This window comes from Glycine max, chromosome 2, assembly GCF_000004515.6.
Source record: "Glycine max cultivar Williams 82 chromosome 2, Glycine_max_v4.0, whole genome shotgun sequence".
Classification (NCBI taxonomy): Eukaryota; Viridiplantae; Streptophyta; class Magnoliopsida; order Fabales; family Fabaceae; genus Glycine; species Glycine max.
The window spans coordinates 5,145,463-5,161,680 of NC_016089.4; the positions used below are offsets into that span (position 1 = coordinate 5,145,463).

The following is a 16,218-nucleotide window of genomic DNA, read 5'->3' on the forward strand; positions in this document are numbered from 1 at the left end:
AAAAAAATATAATTATATATGTGACAATTTATTTACTTTTGTCCCTTAATTACTTGTCTAATTTCTAAATATGTCCCTACTCATAATTGTATTGTAATCCAGTACTACTAAATTAAGCTAAACAAGAAGGTTTGAAGAAGACGACCCAGGAGAAGGGAATATAAAGGAACGGAATAAAATTTCTCCTTATGTACTCACAGTCTAGCTCTTCCAAATAAGTTGAAATTTGATTGAATTTTGTTTACACCTTTCCAATACACGAGTTCTTAACAGGCCCATTGGGTCAGTCTATTGGTGAGAGAATTGGAATAAATGCATGAAGACTTAGGTTGAATTCTCAATGTCGTACTAAAAAAGAAACACACAATTTTCTTGTTGCAAAGTAAATTACATTTATTTTAAACACCTAACAATTTGGCATCAGTTAGGAGAGCAAAGCTATACCACAACAAATGTACATCTCATTTTGAAAATTGTTCTTCATCATCAAATGATTAATGCGTTGACTTCATGTATGAATTTGAGAGGAAGAACAATGAAATTTATATCTTGGCCAAAAAGTCTGGAGCCAGAAAATTATACAAGAAATTTGAAAAGCAGGAACCCTGGATACATCATATTTTGCATAGACAGCTGGCATGCAATTGTACATGGAGTATTTGATTATCGAATAGTGTACAGCAACAGTTTACATTTGCAAATTATGTAGCTCCACAATTAACTACCTTGGCGGCAGAGGAGTTTATTCAAAAAAAAAAAAACTCATGGCAGAACATCATAAGAATTCCTCAATATCGTAAGAGAAATTCCATTTCCATGCCTCTTGAATGGCAATTTTTTGAACACTACACGTGAAAAGAAGTTAGGATAAGTTCACTAGGTTAGTGTAGATGAATACCAGCCAAAAAAAATCCAATAGTGCCAGAAATGAAAGGGTCTTTCAGGATGCAATGACAAGCATGCAGAACAAATTGCGACAGCAACGACATCCTTGCAAATATAATGGCATCAATGTTGTCCTAATTAATTAAAATCTTCAACGCATTTTACACATTAATAAATGATCCCACGACGTACATGAGTCCTACATCATACATGGGATTGGAAGAAATTCAAGTTTGCATTTTAAAAGCATTAGTGTCCATAGTTTATTCCTTTTATTTTTATATAATATACTTAAATAATTTATTTATTATATGCTGAGTTTATTGGTAAGTGCTTTCAACATTGGAACCCGTAGATATGAAAAGTACGAAAGCCTCAACACGTTGGCATCTTCTTTTTTCTGTTTTTTTTTTTTTTTAATCTCATTATGATTTCTTTTCCGGTTATTATGCTTTTTTATTTTTGTATTTAAATAGGGGTTTGATAAATTAATTTTATTTTAGTGCTATAGCCAGTTAGCTATAAATAAACATTAAGGTAACTATGCTTCAACAATCCATTGTCGTCCAGCGGTTAGGATATCTGGCTTTCACCCAGGAGACCCGGGTTCGATTCCCGGCAATGGAAATTTATTTACTATTCTTTTTTTTAATCTTTACCTTTGTTTACACAATTATTTGTCAATTAACGGCTTTGTGATTTAACTATAAGCCAATAGGCCCAATAATAAAAGATAGTGTTCTTTACTCACCGAACTAGCAAATTAACACAGGTCCATCCATACCTTAAAATGGCCCTTTACTGTCATAAAAGCAAATCGTCCACGAAAAGTCTCTGAGTAATTCTATGCTTACACCTCCCTTTTTATTTCAAGAAATGTACAAATTAATTTCTAGAATCAAAGAAGTATAGAAAAAGATCACCCAGTCTTATTTTCGATCTCATACCATACGTATACGCTTGAAAATTCAGATCAATAATGTAAATGATATTCTTTAACCAAAAACAATAATAACCTCTATTTTTTTTTGTGACAGTTTTTATGAGACTCTAACATGTTTCGGTCTAAGTATATAAATTCAAAGAATTATAAGATTAACTAAATGATTGAGTAGAAACAAAAAAAAAATCGTGAGTTTAAATTCTTCTACTAACAAAAATTAATAAATTAATGATTAATATTTGTTGATAATAAAAATATATAAATCCAAATATTTTGTTAAGTAAATTTTGGGGCAATAGATTGAATGGGGCAACTACAAATTTGTCAAATTTTTTAAGGTAGTGACTATTGTCATGACTCATGAAACTACATTCTTAGAACATAACATAATGCTTCCCATCGTAAAAAAACACACACAATGCTTCAATTATACTAAGATTGGGAATAGGTAGTTCTTCATCTTTTTTAAATCCAAAATAGATTTTTGTTTGCATTTTACTAACCTTATGATTAAAGAAAAAGGTATATTCTTTCTAGCTCGAATTCACTGCTAGCTTTCGGGCATCCTAACGATATTCAAGTGTCAACATAAATAATAATTATACCAAACCCAATTACAAATCTTTTTATGAAAATATGTGAACAAATGAAGATACTTTATACCTTAACTCAAATATATAATTAAGAAGTTATATATACCACATGTATACGAATTGCTTCAATCCATATAGAAATTCATTCAATTTGAGTGACTAGACTATTTAAGAATATGAATGACTTGTTTTAAACAAGTTAAACCCTTCAAACTTTCCCATAAATGCCATTAATAAGTAAGTCATATAAATAAGTTGTAACAATATCTAACTAAAATTGAGTCATGTATTGTCAAACTAATTAGGTATAAAAGAAATAGTTACATCTACCGCATATGAATATATCTATTGACCATTAATGTTAATTCTTTGCAAAATCCTTAAGCTACAAATTGTGTTTCATAAATAATAATTTCTATTATATTTTCATATAAAAATTGATTTTACACTTCAAATTGTATGAACGACAGGTCAAAAAACATTCACCTTGTAATCATGTTTCTACCTAAATTTTATCTTTTTATTTTAACTATTTACCATTTGTTTGTCTATTTTTTTTTAAAAGACGTTTATTCACTGAGTCGAATTTCTCGCTAACAAAACTAATACTTAACATTTGTGGATAAAAAAAAAAATCCTGCATAACATCTCAACTACTTAATCTATTCACTTCCTCTCATGGTTCACACCTTACCTTCCCATAAAGAATAAATCCTCTTTGAAGCTACCAGAAGGTTGGCGCCCTTTTCCGTGAAAGCCTCACCACGATGACATCTTCTTTCTTTGTTTTTATCTCATCGTGATTTACTTATTTATTTCGTTCTTTTGCTTTTTTTTTTTTTTTTTTTTCTGCATTCAAATAGGTGTTTGGTAAAATAATTTTACCGTCATAAATACTTAAATAAGTAAGTAAAAAAAGAGATAACGTTACAAAAATCCATTGTCGTCCAGCGGTTAGGATATCTGGCTTTCACCCAGGAGACCCGGGTTCGATTCCCGGCAATGGAATTTTTTTTTATATTTTTGTCAATGATCTCTTTAGTTTTTTGTCAATTAACGGCCTTATAAATTATTCGACCAACTTAAGCCAATATGCCCAACTATAGTGCACATCGAACTTGCACATTGCTGTCGCGCAACCAAATCGTCCATGAAAATTCTGAAGAATTCTATTTACACTTTCCTTGTTTTTAGGAATATTGTAACTTGTTAAAAAAAAAGAAGGAATGTTGTAAAAAAATTAAACAAAAACGGGTAGAACACAACCAACACAATTCCTTTGCACACTTCCGGTCAAAAAGCCGGTTCTTGAGGGCTCAATCAGAGTTTAGATTAAAATTGGTGTAGCAAGGGCTAGGTCTGCTGATAATTTGTAATATAAGCAACTCTTAACAAACTCAAACTAGTCTCATGCAGATAACAACAGACCAACGAAAACATAAAATCAAGATTTGTTCCCACAAAAACTGGAACAAAAAAAAATTAAAATAAAACCAGCAACAGTCACCAATATAAGCAGTACGCGTCCATATTGAAAAACTGAGAAAACTAAAGCTGGGGCAGTAAATCTTTCAACATCAAACATGAAAAGCAGCAAGTAAATATGGATTGCAACAGCTGAGTTCCTTTGTTGTGCTTTGTTCACTCCATGCCTGAACCCATTAATAGCTCCTAAGAATCAATCCAGGATTAATACCGACTGACAATTAACCTAATACCGGCTGACAATTAACCATAGCCAAAATAGTATACTGAAATGTACATCATGAATCTTACCAGTGAAGTTGAGCAGTGCTATGCTCATTCCTAGTAATCATACTCCTGAGAATGAGAAATCTGAGTGACGATATTCATGGTCCATATCACGATTTCTCTCCCTGTCACGTGATTAAGATTTTGCATGTTCAGTATGGTAGTCATCTTCTTTCCTACCACGATCAGGATATTGGTTGTAATGGTCACCATGGTCATCTCCCTCATCATATTGCCCCCTTCCTCAATGATGCTCCTAGTGATCAGGATCATGGTTGGGATCTGCATGGCTATGCCCATACCCAGGTTGGTTGTACCAACCACGACCATCCTCAGGTTCATAGTCATGCTCTCTTTCACCATGATGTTCCTTATCATGTTTAGATTCAACGTGATCACAATCAGTCTCTCTATTATGTGAGTGTCCTCGATCAGTTACCCCAATTTCATAATCCCTATCTCTTTCACGATAACGGTCATGTTCGCGGTCCTGGTCATGATCCCTATCCTAATCACGCTCTCGACCACGATCACGTCCCGATCTCTCTCTCGTTCCCTGTCTCTGTCCATATTCCTATCCCAATCTCTGTAGTGCCTATCCCCTCTATAATCACGATCCCTGGCCCTACCACTAGATCGCTCACATGACCACTCACTTTCTCTGTGTCTGTCCTTACCTCTTTCCCTTGACTTTTCTCTGTCCCTAAAATGGTGTCAGAAAAACAGCTCAAATTTAATGACTTATATAACATTGGGAGAAAGAATATTGTTTCAAAATCCTCAATGTTGCAAAAATTAATGCACAGAATCATAGCCCCCTCTATTGTCAACAAATTATGGTATGATCAGCAGTCATTTGCTAAGTACCATAATCAATGGAAACATCCAAATTCTTACCGATCACCATGATGATCCTCTTGTGCTCTAGGTTCTTCAGAACGAGAAAGACCTGACTGCTGTTGCTCCCTGAAAACATTAAGACATGTTAAGTATGAAGCAATTGCAAATTGAGCAAGCCAATTTAACAGTCACAACAAGAAATGTTAAATGCAGATAATTTCTTGACACAAAAATGATAATTATTTCTGACAATGAGAACTACTACTTCACTGGAGGGTTGGCATAGAGGTATGTTACTTGTCAGATTTCTCCAATAGATAAGCATAACATTCTGCCATGGTTCAATTTACACAAATGGGTGTTGTAAAAGGCTTAAAGAATTCCATACAAGTGCTATAGAAGAATAATAGAATCCCCAGGTCTACAAAACGAGAATTGCATAGGAAATAACTCAATCAAATATAACACCTACAAATTTATGCCTAAGCTATGAAGAACAGACACCAATCTTGTTCTTTGTGTCGCCTTGTTGAACACGTTTCCGACACTAACACACCCCGATACTTGTTCAACACTTCTTATTAGGTGTCTAATTTCAAAATTATTTTTGTTGGTTTGAACATTTAAGTTGTAACCTTTACACAATTCATACACTTGAAAAAACATAGAAAGTTGATTTAAAAAGATGAATATACCATCAATTTAGATATTTTGTTACATGTTACTCAGATTTCATTTCATTGGAGTCTCTATGTTTGTGTGTGTATGTGGTGTACCCGTGTCCTAGATTTTAGACATTGGCTGTGTCATGTCCAGAGTTCATGCTTCATAGTGCCTAAGATATTAAGAACATAATACATTTTATAGAATAATGTGATAACAATTGCTAACATTTTAAATTTTTACTTTTAATTGTTTTTCTACTACACACTATTTAGAAATGCCAGTAGGATTTAAAATATGAAGTGCTATTAAAAAATTGCAATCACTCAATTTACCTCCCAAAATGTTGCTGATTAACTTCTTCACCCCCTACTCTTGTAGTACCCAGCCCACCACCCCTCTGACCCTCAATTTTCCTACCGTCAGCTTGTTTATAAGCAGATTCATAATTAACATAAAAAACGTGAGTAAAAAGTTACATGTTATATGGAATAATAACCAGACAAAACACATTAAGCCAATATCAACCTTTCTCGTCTCTTGTGTGAAAATACTCGATGAATGCATAACCCTTGGGTTTATTTGTCAGTGTAAGTAACCAATCGAACCTAAATCATAAGAAAATGGAAAGAGAAAGAATAGTCAGGAGAGAACATTCTGATCTACAGCACAAAAGAAAATATAAAAGATGCTCACTCACCTCAGAATCATTAAAATACAACCAAAATAAAATACTAATAGTATAAAAACCTAAATGGTATGGCAGACAGGCAGTATGCCTAATTAACCATGCTCACCTTCCATGCTCACCTTTAAATCAAAAAGCTCCTATTGCAAGATGCATCACCACCGCCAAAGGTTGCAGAAAAATGGATGTATTTGGGCCCAATTAACCAGTTGTTGACTAGTATCCCCTTACCAGGGATATTTGTTTTTAAATTGACAAAATGAAAATAACTATGGGTAATATAAAAAAAATACCATGACATCTTCTCAACGGCTTGATTTGGTTTTCATGGCCGTTAAAGCCAAAAATAAAGTTTTAGCAACATCAAAGTAGGTTAACCAAGAATTTAAACAAAAGAGGAAGAGATTGCAGTACTCCCAACATATTTTACCCAGTGCAGGAAAAGAACAGAAGTTGTCAGTCTCCTTTTCTTGCTCGAAAACAAGGCCAAAGGTATAATTTTGCATCATTTATCTGCCCAGCTAAGTTACCATGCAGAAGAAAGCATTTGAACGGGAATTGGGTTTGATTGAAATTTTGAGAAACATTTACCATTTCCAGAAGATTACCAATCATCACCAGGGATGTGTACTGAGATGCTAAACTTGCAGCTAAAACAATTGCTACCCCATGCCCCAAGACCTCTTTCCACATAAAACAGCAGGATGAAACAAAGTGGAAAATAACTAAAGAAACTAACTAATATATAAAAAGCCATCAACAACATACTGGTGGCAGTAACGTAATTGTTTATCATTTCAAAGCCACTCAAAAGTTACAAATTGAATCAAGATGCATAATTTATACCCTTGAAACTCTGGACAGAATGGCATTAAAATTATGCGTAACTAATTAACTTTACGACAAGATGGTTAATCATGAGAACCATTTAAATTACAAAAAGCAGGTTAATCAGCAGCTAACAAAAAGGGTTTAAAAAAGTAGTGTTACTATTATAATAAAAAAAGCTAGTTCTTAATTTTAAAAGTATTGAAATTGAAAATACATTTTGAAGCTTAATAGCATGTCAAGATGTCAAATAGAAGTAAAATACATTATATCAAGAGCCTAGCATATACGATATCCTTACTGAATCCCTTTGGGATATTCAAAACACCTACCCGTTTGATTGCACCATATGACTCAAACTCCCTTTTCATTCTGCTATCAGTGCTCTCATAACTCTGTCAGAAGATAACACCAATGAGATACAACAACCAATATGCAACTCGAAGGTGCCAAACAAATACTACATTAGACAATATAACTTACAAGTCTGGCTATAAACAATGTCTTGTATGGATCTCCTGATACATTTGGGTCATTGTGTGGATCATCTACATTGAAACAGATACAACAAAAGAAAAAAGCATTCGGAGAATGTAAACCCACAAAAAATAATAAAGTTACAATGATAAAGGAGTCCTCACATTTCTCAAGCTCCTCAGCAGCCTTTGCAGCTCCCTTCTCTAGTCTTAACTTGTGTATTCTTGCTCTTTTTTGTGCCTGAGTTCAACAAAATGGATCGACAACAAATGCATATACTCTTCAGTTTGTGGGGCAAGTGATCTGATAATTAAACTCTTTCACAACTTTTATTTGCTATATATTATCTCAACGAAAAAATAGATTCAGCAAGAGTTATATCAGTCCATTAAACATTATAATAACAAACTGAAAACTAGTAAACAACAAAGAGGCAAGAGAAATTATATTTTTTTAATTAATATGCTGCAGAACTTGCAGCATTCAACATAACTAATCGTTATTCATAACCACAGAAAACTTACACAATAATATCTTAGAGTGAATAAGAACCATATGAAAGAGCAGGCATGCAAGGACAATTAGGTTTGGATGAGCTTTTGCAAACATAATTTTGGATTATCTCAAATTCGTAGAATAGAATTTGCTTAAACAGGTCATTGAAGTGAAGTAATTTATGTTTGGAAATGTTTATCATCATTAATCAGTAGTAGTAATCAATAATCAGTGACAATAAAAACATAAAACTAATACAAAAAGGTTTAACCTATTAGCGATGGGCATTTCTTTTCTCCGGAGGAGGCTTATAGTCCAAGGCAGGCCTAGGCTCAAAGAGCCTCAACAAATTCGCTGTGAGACCAGTAGGGTGACTCTGTCCAATCTGCATCATCACAAAAACAAAGAATCACTACCACTAGCAATGTCTAGGGTTTCACGCGATAAACCATAGCTATGGTGAATAAAGCAAAAATGTATTGGAAGTGGATGATTAATTGAAAGAGAGAGGAACCAGCTTGAGCTGAAGGGCGTTGGCGCGGTTCTGGTCCTTGGCGCGAGCCTGAACGGCGGCGTTTTGGTTGCGGATGAGAGGATCGTTATTGTTGAAGTCTTCTCCCATGGCGAAGAAGCGAAGAAGCGAAGCATCCCTGCTATCAGTCCTATGAATAACATTTCGATTTAAAGAAAAAATATTTCACTCAGGATGACCATCAACATTCACTGACCAAGATTACACAAATGTAATGGGTTAAAAAAAAAAAGATTCAAACTATAATACCTTCCCTCATTTTAGAGTAACAAAATTGTTTAAATAATTTTTGAAGTGCTGAATTTCAATTAATCGAGCCTCTTAATTTATATGTCGTGGATTAATTGGCAAAAAAATCATTTTAGCTCAATGATTTCAAGTTTGAGTGTCACTTTTGATAAAAAATAGTACTTATGATCTAGACAAAGAAAATTAAGGATTCTATTAAAGAATTTTTAAATATTTAAGATCTAAATTGATATTTGGTATTAAGTAAATTATATTGAAAGAAAAATATTTATTTTGTGAATGTTTTTATCGAGATAATTTTGTATTAATATTATGATTAGAAAAAAATTATGTTTACCATACATTTTTAATATGCTTAAGATCATTTAAGTATTTTTTCTTAATTTAAAGATTGTTTAGGAGAATAATGTTTTATAGTATAATTATCAAATCGATAGTTTTACTTGTTGATTGAGTGAGTGATAAATAAATACTTTTTATTTTTATATAATATATCAATGTTAAAATGATATTTTTTTTTATAATTAGGTTGTCACCATTAAAAAAATTAGATTATTTATCTATCTATTTATATTTATTTATTAATTTATATGTCGTATAAAATCTCTTCTAATGAAAAATAATTTGAAAGGTCTTTTTTTGAAGTTTTAATTTTTTAATTGTACTAGTTCATTGTTTTTTTAAGTAGCTTTTCATTTATGTCATTTCAGTTTGTAAAAGAAGTTGAATCATTTTATTGAGTAAAATAATATTTCCTTAACGAAAGAACTAAAACATAATAAAATTATATATGGTGTTAACAATTTATTAAATTAATATGTCTAAAATTTAACTCGTTGTTGATTGAGTAAAGTACACAAGTTATTATGAATTTTTCTGACACTATGTTCAATTATTATGGATAAAAAAAATAATTACTAAACTATTATTAATATATATTTATGTGGCATTTAAAAACATTATTTGATTTGGATATTGTTGTTGAAAAGAATAACTTAAATATATTTTGAAATAAATTCATCTTAATTTCATATTTTCATTCGAATTAAAAACCAAGTGTACATGTATAACAACATTTTTTTTATTCAGTGGACAAATTAATCCCTCATAAGAAGGACAGTTAGATGAAGAGACAGAACATCCCAAATAACCAATCCTCAACCTTATTAGCATCTCTGCTAATACAATTAAAGGAAACAGAACAATCAAGGTTAACAACTTCCTATGGAGTTCACAATCGAAGCATGCATCAAAGTGGAGGACAAGTTCTAGCCTCCAAGAAATAATTTTAAGGTTTAAATACTTTTTTTTAAAGGAGACTTAAATTATATTTTTAATCCTTTCAATTTAACTTCTTTTTTTTTTGTTTTTCGTCTTGTAATTTATTTATTTATTTTAATCATTACAAATTATGCGCATTTAAATTATATAATTAAATTCACAAGTAACAAAATGTGCAACTACAACAGAAAATTATGAATAACATAAGTAATGTTGACTAATTCTTGTCATTTTTAAAGAACCAATTAATTACATGTATAACCACCAACTAACTTGTGGGGCAGCCCAAGTGTCTTGCTAGTTAAACCTAAATGTACTTTACATTTATGTCAATCTCTAAAAAAATGCATATAGTGCCAAATTACATAATCCTTGTCACAGCATAAATCAACAATTAAAAAAATGTTACATTGATTAGCACCTTGTAACGTCCATCTCAAACACACCAATAGGGTCACAAAACCAAATCATTCATTCTCGATTTTCTAATCTCTCTTCCCATATATTCCAATGAAATAGATAAAAACAATAACCCCATTGGTAAGATTGCTTATATTTTTTATTTTACCTTCCCAGCACATGTTTGAAATTAGCAAAAAGGTTGTGACTTAATTATGTCATAAGGGTCATCCAAAGCTAGTTGAGATATTGTCCGATTTTGATTTAGCAATCTGAAGTTGTTGTACAACCTGGGCTTAGGATTTCTAATGATAACCCATCTCCTTACTGGAAAGCTCACTGCTGTCGTTAAATTCTTGGCTTGACATTATTGCCTGTCTAAACTTTATCATATCAGCATTATATTGCATTGTATCATATTCTGAGCTCCCAGATGAAGAAGTGGGAGCACTGCTATTCCCATTCCCACTCCCCTTAAGCTTCATTCCATCTTTCAATTCATCCAATGAGGCTTCTCCTTCCAGTGCTCTTACAATCTGCCCACAATTAAGTCATACGTTAACATCACCATATAATTAAAAAATGTGCAATTATGCATGCATGTCCTACAAAATTGTGATTTCACTAAGAGTTTGTCATTGAATTTCCAAATATATAAAATGCCAAACATATATGGTAATAGGGTCTGCCCAATAAGGTAACTCAAGCCTTTGCTTTAAGTCCCTTAAAAAAAATTTTATTAGTATTTTTATAGTTTTTATTATTACTTGATCTAGTGTAGTGATGACTAATAAGTTGTATTTTTTTCCTTGATAAATGAGGTTCAAATCCTCTTAAAGGAAAAATTACCTTTTTTAATATGGCTTCTAATTTTTCTATTACATCTATTAAGTTTTAAAAAGGTGTCATCTCAGAGTTTGTTTTAGGCCTAAAAATATGTTGGATCGACCTGATGCCAGGAATTAGCATGGTCTCTAGGTATATGCATCACATGTATATACCTGACTCATCTTTGAACGTTTCCTGGCAGAATGACGAATGCTTCCAGCAGCACAGGCTGCCATTCTTGTCATTTCTTGGGGATTGTATTTGCCTTCCAAAAATGGATCCACTAACTCTCCAAAGTTTCCATCCTCCAACCCTTTATTCAGGAGTGGTCGAGCCTGCTCGAACAGAATTTCATAATAATTTTTAAATTGAAAAAAAAAAATAGTTGTTAGACAATGAACGAACTTGAAAATCAAAATATGAATGTATTTGGTTTAACCTTAGGTTAAATGACACATATTTTCAAATATATTTTGTGAAAAATAAGAATTCGTAATTTTTTATTCAACGGATATTTGGAGCTTCCAACCGTAAATCAAACAAACATATATACGTTGGACGACTGGTACACTTCAAACCTCTATATATTTGAAATCTTTCCAATGAGAGGAGAGAAAAAAAAATAGAAATCTATATTTTTTTTTTTGTTTTCTTGGTAATGTTTAACTGTTAATAGAAAAGTAAGTGTAGCTATAATACTAACCCAATCCACCAAACTGTCCTCCATGGCATTTGTCAAATCTACAGGTCGTTTTCCAGTTATGAGTTCTAATAGCATGACCCCAAATGAGAAAACATCAGATTTCTCTGTCAATTTTCCACTTGATGCGTATTCTGGGGCCAGATACCTGTTTCAACATGCAAAATTAAACTATTAATCCCCATTTTTATCACTTTCTTTATAGTTTCTAGAAGTATTAAACCATGGGGTGCCGAAATTACCCGAATGTTCCCATGACACGAGTTGAGACATGTGTATTAGTATCATTGGTCAACTTAGCCAATCCAAAATCAGAGACCTGGTTAAGATGCACAATTGGCATAATCAATGAGCTTCATCAACAAAATATTGGTAATATGTTTATATGTGTGATATATATTTAAAGTAAATATATATAGACTGCATGAAAAATTGTCGATATGTAAAACCTTTGCTTCGAAGCTTTGATCGAGAAGGACATTAGAAGCTTTAATATCACGGTGGATAATGCGAGGGCTACCTGAGTTCATTTGTAAATAAAGCAAAAAATGAGTAAGATCTTGAAAGAAAAATAAAATAAAATAAAAAGAGAAGTAAAATATGTAGGAAAAATCTGACTTACAATCTTCATGAAGGTAGGCAAGTCCTTTAGCGGATCCAAGTGCAATTTTCATTCTAGTAGGCCAATCCATCGTAGGCATGCCCTTTCCTGCATATGACCATCAAATACATTAGCCATTACTACTTATTATTGGAAACAATCACAACAAAAAATGTTAGAAAACTATGTTCTACAAGTTATCGGATTTCATAAGTTTGTGTGTCCATAAGTTGTTTTCTATACTTAATCTACACTTTACATATATAAACATAAACCAGACCGATTTAATGAAAGTAAGGCCTAAAGTAAATTTTAATTTTTTTTAATATATATGATATTTTTTGTTTTATAAAAACTAATAACAAGTCTTTGTTGTGGGTGAGTCTAAAACTTAAACTTTAATTGTTTTTCTCTTAAGTTGAGCTTAACATAAATAAATAGTACATCAAAATGAAAACCATATATATGATAAGCAATATACTTACCATGAAGGTGATGTTCCAAAGTCGAATTGGGAACAAATTCATAGACCAACATTCTTTGCCCTCCACAAATGCAATATCCAACAAGTGACACAAGATGTCGATGATGAACACGGCTAATGATGTCGATCTCAGCTTGGAACTCGCGCTCTCCTTGGCCACTACCCGCTTTAAGACTCTTAACAGCCACTTCCTTTCCATTAGGCAAAATCCCCTTATGGACATAACCAAAGCCACCTTGTCCTATGATGTTCTCATTGGCAAATCCTTTGGTGGCAGCTGCTAGTTCCTCATAAGTGAATGTACCACCATTGGCATTGAGCGCAAGAGAAAGGCCTGGTGAGGAAGAACTCATTCCCAATGAGTAATTTGAGCTCATCATTTCACCACTATTCATCATATGTGGTGGTGGTGCACCCCATCCACCACTATGAGGACCCATTCCTCCCATTCCCATTCCCATTCCCATTTGTTGTTGTTGTATCCTCATAACATGGTCACCCCCATGAGGACCTGAATTACCTGCTTGCCAACTAGGGAGAGGGTGTTGCCCACTGTTGTAATAGTTACTCGCTGTGCAAAATTATTTTGTAGACTGTTAATTATTTTAGCTAAAGGGGGGGGGGGGGGGGGGGAAATCCAAAATTATTTGAAACAATACTACATAGTGTTAATAAAAGAAAGTTCTTGCTCCCAAATACAAACAAGTTTAAGGATTTACTATCAAAGTTCATTATTCTAAGTTCTTCCAAAACCATTTTTTTAATTAATGACAAAACAATCATTCGCAATATCATATCATGTAAGAGTGTATGATGTCAATATATATATATGATGAGCATTATAATTTTCGTGTGCTATACTATAGCTTTTATATTTGTTAGTTATTCATTAAATATAACTAAGAAGAGTTCTAATGAGACACTCTCTACACTTTTTTAACACAAATTTTATTATTAATTAAAATTATCAAATTATATGAAAGAAATAAAAAATGACCCTTAAAAAATTATAATTTTTTAATAAATTTCAATTAATAATAAACAATATATTCAAAGAAATTAAATGTTAAAAATATATTACTAATATATTTTTTTATAAATAATTAGTGTAATATATTCAACCTCTATATATTAAGCTTACACAAACATTTCTTTTCATCATCTATATGTATAGTTATTGAGAAAAATTGACTCCTCTAACTGTCTAGGTTGTCAATGCTCATATGTTTCCAATAGATAAATAGAATTATTAAAAAGGGAAATGTTAATCGGGACTCATAATGTATTGATTGGTTAAAGAACTAAGATGAGAAAAAATAAATTTAAATGTATAAGATTATGTTGTTCATAATTTTTTTTACACTTTTTTGTAATTTTTACAACAAATATTTTTCTCATTTTAGTTCTTTAATCAATATATTAATAGTGGTAGTTAATAAAGAGCCTTGTTAAAATTAATGTTTTAGACAATTGTCACCTTTCCCGTGAGAAGGGTTTGGATAATAATACTTTTGTTTTCGCTTCTTCTTCCTACAACTCCAAATGAAACACACAATGACTAGCACAAGAAGAATGAACCCTACTCCAATCCCAGCTCCCATTGCTACTTTATTGCTACTATCATTGTTTGAACCCAATGATTTCTCATTTGATAATGATTTGTTTGATGAATCTTTTCCTGATGTTGGAGTACTTTGTCCCTCCATCGAAGGAGGGGACACCGAGGAACTTTTGTGTGATTTATTGGAATTATTGGGTGTGGAATTATCGGGAGTGGCGTTATCAGGTGTGGAGTTATGGGGAGCGGATTTATTGGATGTGGAGTTATCGGGTGTGGAATTATCGGGAATGGAGTTATCGGGTGTGGAATTATCAGGAATGGAGTTATTGGGAGTGGCATCATCAGGGGTGGAGTTATCGGGTGAGGAATTATGAGGAGCAGAGTTATGAGGGGAAGACATTGTTAATTTCTCTGGGTTCCGGCGAAATGGTTTATACGTTGAAAACCACAGCAATGTCGCCGGAACACCAGTTTTTTCCCCTACCTCTTTCTTCTCACAATGGTTGAATCCTGCCAATAATATAAATAAAAAATCAACAACAAAGTAGATATTTGATTTGTAATTTTAAATGTTGTGGGGTGCATTCCAATGCTAAATTCAACTAATAAAAATAAAATGAACACAAAAACAAGAGATATAATCTGTTAGTAAAATTATTTTTACTTCAAACGTAATTTTACAATGAAATTTCAAATATAACCTTATTTGTATTAAGTGATATCGACTACATGAATCACAATGTTATTCTTCATACCGTTAAAAACTTAAGTTTCTGATTTACAACTAGATTGTGGGATTTGGGAAGCACAGTTTTGCAGAAAAAATAAACTATTACCTGGAAGGAGGCCAAGAAGAATTCTCGAAAAAAGGAAAGGGAAGAAATTATTGCATAGGAAAAGAAATATTGTAATACAAAAGGAACCAACCGTTCCTAGGAATCCTCTCAATGCACCTCCTACAAAGGAGGGCTTCTGCCACCTTTTACTTAGTTTAAGTCATTTATAGACTATACCATTTTTCTGGTTGGTGTTTATTTGATCATCAACAACCATTTTCTGCTTTGAGGACTCATTTAACAGAACAAATATTAACCAGAAATAGCCTCTAACCTTGAAATATATTCATTTATATATGAATGCTTTATAACATTTTAATCACTAATTTTTTTTTTTTACATAAAACTTCGCTACTTATTTTAGATATGTTGTTTAGATAAATAAACATTAATGGAAAATTATTTTACCTATTATCATATCATATCATATCATATAGTTATGAACATTATTAACTTGAAGAAAAAATGAGTGGTTAATGAACAAAAATACTATTCAACCTGAGGTTTTGCTAATTTCCCAGTGCCCATATAAGGTAATGCATTTTTTATATTAACTCTATATTTTTCAATGTTTTTGTTAGTC

The 16,218-nt window shown here is 32.2% G+C and overlaps 1 protein-coding gene, 2 non-coding genes and 1 pseudogene across 3 annotated transcripts; 2 read left to right on the forward strand and 2 right to left on the reverse strand.

Moving 5' to 3' along the window:
• Nucleotides 1–1,440: 1,440 nt before the first annotated feature.
• Nucleotides 1,441–1,512, forward strand: TRNAE-UUC (transfer RNA glutamic acid (anticodon UUC)). The gene has a single exon. It is a non-coding gene; the product is annotated as a tRNA-Glu (tRNA).
• Nucleotides 1,513–3,357: 1,845 nt separating this feature from the next.
• On the forward strand, nt 3,358–3,429 carry TRNAE-UUC (transfer RNA glutamic acid (anticodon UUC)). Its single transcript has one exon. It is a non-coding gene; the product is annotated as a tRNA-Glu (tRNA).
• Nucleotides 3,430–4,227: 798 nt separating this feature from the next.
• Nucleotides 4,228–8,933, reverse strand: LOC100805892 (U1 small nuclear ribonucleoprotein 70 kDa-like; annotated as a pseudogene).
• A 1,529-nt stretch (nt 8,934–10,462) lies between these two features.
• On the reverse strand, nt 10,463–15,743 carry LOC100800744 (proline-rich receptor-like protein kinase PERK4). The gene is made up of 9 exons (XM_014765181.2): nt 15,636–15,743; nt 14,716–15,309; nt 13,240–13,809; nt 12,776–12,862; nt 12,603–12,673; nt 12,396–12,472; nt 12,157–12,301; nt 11,627–11,788; nt 10,463–11,161 (listed from the first exon to the last, which is right to left on the reverse strand). Exons 2-9 carry the CDS (start codon nt 15,197–15,199, stop codon nt 10,931–10,933), a joined length of 1,827 nt encoding a protein of 608 aa, XP_014620667.1. The 5' UTR covers nt 15,200–15,309; nt 15,636–15,743; the 3' UTR covers nt 10,463–10,930.
• Nucleotides 15,744–16,218: the final 475 nt, after the last annotated feature.

What these genes read in the sequence shown, in the direction of transcription:
- LOC100800744 (XM_014765181.2), bottom strand. Translation starts at nt 15,199, where the DNA reads ATGTCTTCCCCTCATAACTCTGCTCCTCATAATTCCTCACCCGATAAC. An exon ending in TTTGGAACATCACCTTCATG is followed by an intron (nt 12,863 to 13,239) that starts GTAAGTATATTG and finishes GGTCATATGCAG; the next exon opens with GAAAGGGCATGCCTACGATG. An exon ending in AGGACAGTTTGGTGGATTGG is followed by an intron (nt 11,789 to 12,156) that starts GTTAGTATTATA and finishes CTGTTCGAGCAG; the next exon opens with GCTCGACCACTCCTGAATAA.